Genomic DNA, 10,501 nt, shown 5'->3' with positions numbered 1-10,501 from the left:
TTTACTGTGTTCGTACAATGTAGGCAGCAAATTCTTACCCACACTTTCATATTTGCATCTTGGTTAATCACAGGGTGGTTGACTGAACCTTCCTTTCAGGGTTGGTGGCCCATATTGGCAATTTCCCCTTCTGACAGAAAGATATAAGGAAAAGAAAACAGAGCATCAAAATGGGTCCTCATGAGACAGTTGCCAGCACCTTGCAAATGAAGGATTTGGGATACTCCATATACTAAGGCAGGGTTCAGCACTCTGCCTTGTATATGTGAATCCATGCTGTAAGAGCACTTTGGTCTTCCAGATGCCAGGCACAGCAAGGCATGACCGAGAGATGGCAATCCAGGCCAAAAGAAACTTGTCTAAAACCACCGACCCTGTAGAAAGACTTCGCCTGCAGTGTTTAGCGAGGGGATCTGCAGGCATCAAAGGACTTGGCAGGTGAGTCTGATAATTCAAATCCATTATTCAGCCTAATAATTTCAGCTGCAGGAGGCTCACAGGCTGAGCAGGGACCAAAACTTGGCTTTCCCGGTTCCAGTGCAAATGCCACAATCTGTAGAGCCTGGGCTTGGGGCTCCTGTATTTTGGGAGACAGGACTGACCTGCTTACCTGTTGAAGGACTGAGCTTCGTGCATCCCTCAGAGGAAGGTGCTTCCTCGAGACCTGGAACAAATCCTGCCAGGGAGAGAGGGGAACGTAAAACATATCTCTCTCTGTGGTATTTTCTATAATTAACTGAAGTATCTCGATACTAAGGATTTTGTACTTCCTTTCCTTTGGAGTGTGATTCCCTTGTGTGTAATGGTCTATTAGCTCTCTAGTTTATGGGAGATGTCTACACTCCTTGGTAGTCACCCTGAGAGTGTGGGTCACCCCAGAACTAGGAAAGGGGAGCTGCATCACACCCTGAAACTCATCCCGGGCCCCATAAACTGCAGAAGGATCTTAGGTGACCAGCTGGAACTTCACCTACATGCCCAACTTTCAGGTGGCTCAATGTGTAATGAATAGGAAGACTCCTTCAGCTAAGGCAGACTTCACCTCATCTAATGTCAGCTGTGTAATATTCGGGCACTCAATCTAAGCAAGTCATCTCTGCTATCGATAAGTATGGGGGTGGGGTTTTTTTTTTGTTTTTTTTTTTTTTTCCTCTGTCTTTTGCGTTTTTCTCAGAGGATTGTACAAGGGCAAAATGTTATCTCAGTAAGATATCCCTGTGCTCTGGCATTGTGATAAACCACTGCAGCATTCTTGCAGTTTTCGTATGTGTTCTCCTTATATTGCACATTTTCCACAGAGTATTTCGGATTATGGATGATGACAACAGCAGGACCCTTGATTTCAAAGAGTTTGTGAAGGGATTAAATGATTATGCTATGATGATAGACAAGGAAGAAGCACAAGAGATTTTCCGGATATTTGATAAAGATGGCAGTGGAACAATTGATTTTGATGAATTTCTTGTTACACTGAGAGTAAGTCTGGGCATTTATGTTATTACTGCATTATATGGAGGAAAAGCCTTGATTTGTCATTAGCTGAACACAAAACACACTTTTTTTCACCTTAATAATTAGCAATATCTACAGCTCTATTTAAAAAGTCAGTAACTCTTGAGAAGTTAAAATATTCTATTTCCATCTAAATATGCTAAAGGAGAAAATCACCCTAAACAACACCTCTGTAGATGAGAGAGCTCAGATGCCAACACGTCTCTGCAGTTTTTGGCAAGGCGTAAGACTTCTCACAATTAGAATTGAATCGAATCGAATCGAATAGAATAGAATATTGCAATTAAATGGTTGTGACTTTTCTTTTATGAATGGCTGCCTTGATTTAGGTACCTAAATTCCTGTATTGCGGTCTTGAGTACCTGTGTGGTTCAGCCCATTAATCTCACTTCTTTATCTGTCATTTTAGGATGCATCTCATTTTAGCCTGAACTGACCCAGTGGTGGCTTTCTCTAATCAACCACGGTGTGACTGGTTTTGGTTGGAGTGTCTTTGCTCTGCTGAACTCTAAATAACTAAGAAAGAAAATAGTTAGTTCTTAGAGTAATTAGTAGTTTCTTGTTAGAAATTGGGGTAGAGTAGAAAAGTATTCTAGGTAGCATTTTCTTTCTTATTGTCCGTTTACTGTACTATTGATAGACACTGAATGGTCTCCATCACACTGCTTTTTTGATGATATATTGTCCTTCCAACTCATAGACTGTCAGCGGTTTGTTGTCCCTAGTGCCTTGAAATACATTTACTATTAACAACAGGAGTTACTTGAATTTGGAACTGTGCAAGTAGTTGGCAGAAATAAAATTATTCTGTTAATATTTCTTTACAGCCTCCCATGTCGAATGCAAGGAAAGAGATCATCATGCAGGCATTTAGGAAGTTAGATAAGACTGGGGATGGCGTCATAACAATTGAAGACTTACGGGGGGTGTATAATGCAAAGCATCACCCCAAATACCAAAATGGAGACTGGACAGAAGATCAAGTTTTTAGGGCCTTTCTGGATAATTTTGATTCACCCTATGACAAAGATGGGAAGGTAAGTGAAACACCTAATGTCGAGCCAGGAAATCACTGTCTGACTCAGCATTTGACTTGAATTATTAAATGTGAGAGTGTTTGCAGTACCAAACATGCATTTGCATCACGTTTGTGGAGGACAGTAAAATGGATGCATAGTTTCTCTGTAGGGCTGTTGGTGCAGCTTGCTTACATGTTTAGAAGTAAAGTGGCTCTGCAGGAGGTGCAAGGATAGATGTGAGATTGCATTTACAGGCTTGTAGCCTTAATGCCCTAATTTCATAGGTTACTCTAAGTATGTCTTCAGACTAACGTGCACGATTGCTGATTTTCAGGATCCTCACAAGCTGGAGGATTTTTCACTTCTTAGGAGAATAAATACCAGGATCCAGTTCAAAAGCAGGTTCCCTAATATGTGAAATGCTTTACAGTTAGTGCTTCTCCAGTGTGTGCAATTACTGAGACACCTGACTTGGAAATCAGTCCATAATAGAGATAGATTTATCCACAGAGAGTTGGAGGGCAGGTGGGGCTGGGGGAGGCTACCACTAGCTATGTGCCCAGAGGAGCCACGAGCTGGGGCAGGGCTGGGAGCCCTTTCTGGCCTCCACCTCGACTCTCTGGGGCAGATGCAAAGCCTGGGCACCTTCTGTGATAGACTTCTTATGCACCTGCTTTGTAAACTGATCCAAGCATGCTTTGTTTCCCCTTGCTATGGGTCTGCAAACTTCTTTCTTTGATCTGAACTTACACGTGCCTGACCAGCTCAGAGCAATTGAGGATCTCTGCTGTTCACATGGTGATATTCTCAGTCCAAGCTGTTTGTAATAACAAACTAGATAAGGTTTCATCAGTGCTTTGTGGAATATCTTTAACACTTTGCACTTCTGAGATTGCATCTGGGTTTTCATGGGTGCTCCACACTGGTGGCTCCTACCTGTCTAATGGCTGGCGACTACACCCAAATCCTCCACTTGCTTTGTTTCTAACAGGCAGACTTTCTGTTTGTCGGAAGGTGATGGTATTTAGCTCCCTTGGCCATGACTTTGCACTTGATAGAGCTGAATTTTCATCTCTTTTTCTGTTGCGTCATCCTCAGAGGTACCAGTTGTGTGAAGTGTCCCCTGCCTTGTCTGCAGCAGTGGGGACGTCTAGCAAACCTCAAGCAAAAGGTTTCTGCTTTTTGTGCTGAGGTCGTACTTGAATACATTAAATGAGTTCCCAGAATGATCCTTGACAAGTTCAGTGCCTTGTACCTCATAAATGCTGCAGTGTTTGAGCTTATGGAAAAGTTACTCTGAGCACCCACCTCTTGTTGAGCAAATCTGACATTCACCCACTCGATTGCGGTTTCTTAAGAGAACTCGCTGTGACTTTCCTGTGCCTGAATCAGAGGTCACTAATGACACTGGTATGAACCGAACACCTAAAATGTTTTCACCGACAGTGTCTCAAGGCTAAGCATCTGCTAGAAAGATCCTCTTCACTGCGGTCTTGCCAGTTGCCTCTGAAATAGGCAGGGTCAGCGAAGCTTGTAATCGGTTCCTGATGTTAGGAGAGTCTACAGTTTTCACTTGTCCCCATTGTCACATTTCAATTAGCTCTCAAATGCACAATGCAGTAGGGGCAACTATTTTTCTATATGATGTTTATTCAAAGAATGCCCTTCACCGTTCAAGAGTTAAGGCGTCACAAGAGACATGCACTGTTTGTAGCTGCTAATCTGATTTTTTTTTTTTTAATCGTCATTTTAAAACCGAGTCAACCTCGAAATACCCATGAAAAATATTAAAAACTCTTAGGTATTTGAAAGAATGTTTGCTTCTTTAAGTGTTTAGAGCAATGATATTTTCTCTCTAGTGAATGGGTATAAAGCTCCCAACTATCTGTGGGTTGCATCAGAAACCACATCAACTTTTACTAGTAACAATACAAAGAACCAGATTAGAGCATTCCTGGAAAAAAAAAATCCATTAAAACATTTGTCTTCTTGGGCAGCGACTTCAGTTCCTGGTAAGGTTAGTTTAACTCCATGTTTCATTTCCATCCAAGTGTTCCTGGAGGACAAGAGCTCTTATTTCTAGCAAAGAATTGTATTTATGCAAATTTTCAGTGTTTTCATTCTCCCTGTTGGATTCCTTTTCACTAACAACAACGTGAAATAGCAGGTGTAAGTTGTTCTCGATGTGTGGTTTTGACTTATAGCACTAAAAAATATAAAGATTCATTTTCCTATTTTAAATCCTTCTGTCTCAGGTCACAACAGAAGAATTCATGAACTACTATGCAGGAGTGAGCGCTTCCATAGACACAGATGTCTATTTTATCATCATGATGAAGAATGCTTGGAAACTCTGATCATGTGATTAAAGGAGCAAGACTTCCACCTTTTGTAGGTTCCCATCATTAAGTGTATGCACAACAACATGCTCATTTTTCATAATAATAGCTTCCAGTAACTGTACTAGTTACAGTCAATCCGCAGAAATAATTCCCAAATGCTTCACTAGGCTCAGCCTCTTGGGATCAGAGCATAATCAGAGAGCAGATCTGGCATCCATCCACTCCACAGATCTATCCCTTTTCTCCCTGCATCCCTGACATGTCTTTTCTGAGATGAGCTGTTCCTTTCTTCTCAGACATCCGCAGTAGGTCCCTGTGGCTTCTGAATGCATCCCCTCCTCCAGTGTTAGACACAGCTCTATTCGACAAAGGATGCAAGAGGAGGAAACGAAAATGTTCTGGCAGGGTGGTGTCTGGGACAGACTGTTCTAAACTTGAGGAAGCTGGTCCCAGGAGGGTCATGTAGCCCTCTTGCCTGTAGCACTGCACTGTCTCTTGATTTCTTGGGTCTCACTTGTGCAATGGACCAACTGCTCAGCTCACTGCTGGGAACAAGTGAGTTCCCAATACCAGAGGGCTGAAGGGAAAAACAAATCACGCAGGAGAGACACAGAGCAGAATAAATGTTAAGTGCTCTTTAAGGCCCTGTTTTCTCCCCGGCTTTCAACTCAGCACACAGGCATCTTTCCTGTGCGTGCCTTGTTTCAAACCTCTGTGGGCCTGCTTATAGCTTTTTTCCCCACTTTGATTTCTTTCTTTTTGAACTGTGAGATCATTTCTCTAATATTTTTCTTTAAAGGGTGTACATATCTTACAGTATTTTCTTCTCACTGTTTCTGGAACATTTACTGGTCTGGTAGCTGTTGTCTGTATAGACCTACACTGAAAGTTGCCTACTACTTTTTGTGTTTATACTGGTTAATGCCAAACTATGACTTCAGGGAACTTTCTGGGTATTCAAGAATTTGTGACTTTCTTGTCTCATCATCTTATGTTTCTGATGCTGAAAAAAGGATGGGAACCTGCCCTCCTGGTCACACTAATGAGGCTGTCTCAGTTCTGAGGTCTTCTGTCCTTTTCCCATACAGACAGTGGGAAAACGGTGCACAAAGGAAACTATAAAAAAAAAAAAAAAGAAAGAAAAAAAAGAAAAAAAGAAAAAAGAAAGAAAAAAGAAAAAAAGAAAAGGAAAAAAAAAGAAAAGAAGGAGAGTGGTGGTCCTGTCTAATTATTCCTGCCTTGATTCCTTTGCCTTTTTTCATCTTCTTTCTGCTTCTCCCACATCATTGTGCTGTTCTCCCAGACTGAGATGCTGCTGCTGTAGCAAAGAGTAAATGGCTCGTGTATGGCACCATTCGCTTCATTTCAGGCTGGCAGACAGCTAAAAGCAATACAGGCTTATGGACTGGACTTTCAAAAGGTCTTGAATGATGAAGCCTCAGCTCTTACTTAGCCTGGGCTGCTAACTGCTCAAACACTGAAGTCCTGGGTGCTTGCTGCTTTGGTCCTGTGCAAACTCTGTTTTTGTTTTGTCCAGTCATGACCTCAGTACGAAAAAAATCTGCTTGCAATTCCTGAGTAAAGATTGTGCAAACTTAAATATTTTCTTTGGTCTGTAAGCCTACAGAAACTTGCTTGCTGACCGACACTGGAAAGTGGTTGAGTCTCTTCACGATTGCCGTCGATCATAAGAGAAGCCTTTACTTACTGCAATGCTACTGAAGTGCCAACATACCGTATATGAAAAACAAACTTAATATTCAATAGATGCTGTACATGTCCTGACAGCTTGAGTAGAATCCCTCTATTTCTCATTTATTGTCTCTGAAGCAGGGTGTCATGTTATCTGTCTTCTATGTTTCAAATAAAGAGAAAATAATGTGAATGGACTGGGAATCACAAAATGAAAAAACTGTTTCCTCCTGGCATGCTATCTCATGTCTTCAGACCCCACAGCGATCTGTTGTGCTGATGTCTAATCAAGTGCAGTGAAAGTTTTAATCTGAATAACTGCAACCAGTTTGTCTTTTCAGTGCTAGTACTTCCTGATTTTACTTAATCCTGAGTGTGATATAGCTTTTCAGAAGGGAGAATTGGTACTGAAAGCAACTATGCTTTTTTTTTTAAACCAGTGGAAGCTTTGTCACCAGCATCCAGGCGCCCGTGACGGCCGGGGAAGGCTTAGTGCTCCAGAGTGAGATTTCTGCACTGAGCTCGACTAACGAGCCCCAACTCATGCCCCCACCTCCATGGTGCCCTCAGAGCAGCTCCTGGCTCCTTGGGTCTGCCTGCGTGCAGATCTCATCGCTCGCTGAATATGTTTCTTATCATCAAGAGGACATTTTTCACAAGGAAGTAATTTTGAAATTTATACAGAGCGTGTTTCCAAGGGCTGGTTTCAGATTCCTTCGAAGTCGGTGGCAAAGTTTCCTTTCACTTCTGCGGGAACAGAATTGCTCCTGGGGCAACCTGAGCCCAAACTGGTAGCTGCAGAAAAAGGTATAGCACTTTCAGGAAAAATAAAATCTGCGAAAGAATAACACGTGATTTTTCACTTGTAATCAGGTGCCGTATAACACAAATTGGAATCGGTGCAAGAAATGTCATTTGATTAACAAGTGTGCAAATTCATCGAACAAACATAGGTATTTTGTTTATATACTAGGTATATCTACTAGGAGATGTGCAGCCATAATGACACACTGGGACACCTACACCTGAGATTCAGTGGAAGCACTCTGCAGAGGTTAAAGTCAAGTTAAAAGGATTTGAATCAGATGTGAAAGAATGTCAGGAAGGTGCCCAGAGCCGCCCTGTAGCACTTCACTGTCCTTGTCTGCTGAAGCTGCTGCGCTGTGGTCTGGGAGAGCCAAAAATGGAGCTGAAGTGCTTGTGTTCAGCTGCAGGCTGCTGAGTGCTGGTTACAGACCCAGCAGATGCTGGAGATAGATGGTGATGCAGGCTGTCCTGCCAGTCTGTGGTTGCACAGCACACACGGCAGATACTTGGAGATAGGTGGCAATGCGCGTGATCATATCTGGTTCTAGCATCAAGATTGTCAGATCTTGGTCGGTGCTTCATGTTCGAAGCCCTATTTCTTCTTTCTGATTGTGCAACAGATGCTAAACAGGATGGCATAAACCATAGGAACATCTGAGTCTGCAGGGCTGTGGGCCAACACCAGAGGCAAAGGTTTCGCCTCCACCTTGAGCTCCAGCCTGCCCCGTGGCTCACCGCCTTGCCAGGGCTGAGCCCTGAGCTGCTGGCGAGGCAGCATCAGGAGTGCGCTCCAAAAATGCTCGTGAAGCCCAATGGTCTCCCACAGGGAGAAAAGGCTCGCTTGTACCTCCCCCAAACTCTGCTCTGATCTCTACTTGAACCATCAGAACATCTCTGTGACCCCCTCCCAAAAGCACAAGGCATGACGGTGGAGAGGCAGGAGACAACCTCTCCCTCCAGCATGTTCCCTGGGGAAAGGTGGCCCTCCTGCAGCATCCTTTGCTGCATTTCAGCTTTACTGCTTGTGTGCTTTTGTGGTTTCGTGTTTTTGTCCTGGAGGGGAAATTTTTGGCTCGATGCAGCCCAGAACTGTTGTTTAGCTCCTGTTCTCTCCCGCAGCAAATGAGTTTTAATGCAAGCCCCACTCACTGGCATGTATTCTTGAAATTAGACCACAAGGTATATTCACTGATCTGATTCATTTTGTTGGTCTCCTGGCTCAAAGCTGTCTCGGCAGGGGCGGATGGAAGCAGCTGAGGTTTTTGCAGATGAAACCACCTGCACACGTTGCTGTGCGAAAGCCGGCTTGCCTTTATGTAACAGGTTTTACACTGTACTGCCTCAAACCTCTGCAGCCACATGTGCAGAGAAGAGCTTTGCCATCCCAGAGCCAGGCTCCCAGCCTCCCCCATCACCGGATGGCAGAAGGAGCGAGCCTGGCGGTTTTGGTTATTTTTGCCTCCCAGCTCCTGTCCTCTATGCCAAGAGCAGCAGCAGCAGCATGCTCAGCTTTCCCTGGTAAAACAAATAATGTCAAGAGCAACGTGCCACCGTCAGCAGCTGCCCATTTTCTATGACTTTCACTATGATTATAGCCTGTCCTGTTTCTCTAGAATTCTTTTCTCATAGCCAGCTCAGGAGGATGAGCAGAAAGCGGGGTTCCTAGTGGGCTACACTCAATGCCAAGTCCTCAGGTGGCTGAGAGCAGCCTTGATATTTGAAGCAGCCCCCAGCCATAATAGTTTGTCCCAGCTGAGTTTGGAGTCTCTGGTTTCAAAGCAAGCATTGTTTTTGGCTCCAGCACCTCTTCACCTCTCATGCCAACAGAGGCTGCGGGAGGTGGGAGCGCTCTAGGGTGCAAAACCTTCAGCTTGCTGGATTGCAGCCAACCCCGGGTACGGCAGCCCCCTCTGCCAAAACCTGGACCCAGGCTTCCTCCCAGACTACAACGTTGCCGTCCATCCCAGCGGGAGCTGCAGCTGGAGAATGGGGATGGGATCCAGACTTTGTTGAACGTCTTGGCAAGTAGGAATAGTGAGAAAAAAAGGAAGTGTGATGTTTTGCGAAAGTTAACTCAAGCCTGGTATTCTGTGGAAAAGCAGAGATTGTGGTAAAATGCGAGCAATGTTTATTTTCCAGAGATAAATCTGTTCTTTTTTAATTGAAAACATGATATTTTTGTCGAAAGCTGCAATTTTTTTTTTTTTTTAATTTTGGTGCTTTAGCATTCAAAATCTACTGTTTTGGTTTTTTTTGGTTGTGTTTTTTTTTGTTTGGTTGGTTGTTTGGTTGTTTTTTTTTAAGTTTATGTGCATTTTCTGGAAAAAAACCCAGCAGATTGCTTTAGAGAAGCTCTGATTTTGTGGCATAGATTTATTCCTTTAGACTTTTCCACCAATGCCTTTCATCTTTCTTCCTTGCTTTTTTATTGCTTGGCTAACCCTTGGGGATTTTTACATCATTTGGTAATGTTGGACTAATCTAATTTCATTGTGACAATTAAGTTATACAGTCAATAATGACCAATAACCAGAATAATTATTCTTGTATTCATTTTTCAAGGACACAGCAACAGCTCTCTCTCTCCCAAAGCAAGAAGCTTAATCCATTGACCTCAGTGTCATCAGACCACACACTGTGCAAGACCTTGCTGCAACAACACATCCTAATGTCAGATTAGGACAGTCTGACCTAAGAATTAGACCTTTCTGGAAAATGAAAAGAATTTTTTACAAAATGTGGGGATGTGTTACATAAACATCTTGCTTTGAGCCACAGTATATAGCCTTCACACATTGTAAACACTGTTTTTCTCATTCTTAGGTTACAAAAGATGAATTTTTGAGCTACTACTCTGGAGTTAGTGCTTCTGTGGACAGTGATGCCTACTTCATTTTAATGATGAAGAAATCCTGGAAACTCTGACTTTTGCTTTCATTTGCCCCAACTTCTTTGGGACCAGAGATTATAAAGAAGTGACGCGCTGCTTAGTTTGTTGTGGGTTTGACTTTTTTTCCCAGCTCCCCTCTGAGTGGCGTTTGCAGAGATGCATGATTTGATGACATCAGCAAGTGTCCAAGTGCTGGAATCTGACGTGTGGCTTCAAGTTTCAACAGGTGGCGCTTAAAA

The 10,501-nt window shown here is 43.2% G+C and overlaps 1 protein-coding gene across 2 annotated transcripts; it reads left to right on the top strand.

Annotated features, from left to right (window-relative positions):
• Positions 1–301: 301 nt before the first annotated feature.
• CAPSL (calcyphosine like) lies at positions 302–10,297 on the top strand. Of its 2 annotated transcripts, none has more exons than XM_086629705.1 (4): positions 302–438; positions 1,299–1,476; positions 2,340–2,549; positions 10,196–10,297. In XM_086629705.1, the coding sequence occupies exons 1-4, from the start codon at positions 302–304 to the stop codon at positions 10,295–10,297; spliced, it is 627 nt and encodes a 208-aa protein (XP_086485831.1). The 2 variants fall into 2 exon arrangements, with proteins under 2 accessions (XP_086485831.1, XP_009981417.1); XM_009983115.2 differs by lacking the exon at positions 10,196–10,297 and adding an exon at positions 4,787–4,888.
• The last annotated feature ends 204 nt before the right edge of the window (positions 10,298–10,501 follow it).

The sequence above is a fragment of the Tauraco erythrolophus genome, chromosome Z (assembly GCF_009769465.1).
Source record: "Tauraco erythrolophus isolate bTauEry1 chromosome Z, bTauEry1.pri, whole genome shotgun sequence".
NCBI lineage: Eukaryota > Metazoa > Chordata > Aves > Musophagiformes > Musophagidae > Tauraco > Tauraco erythrolophus.
This window is presented reverse-complemented; position numbering and strand designations above follow the sequence as displayed.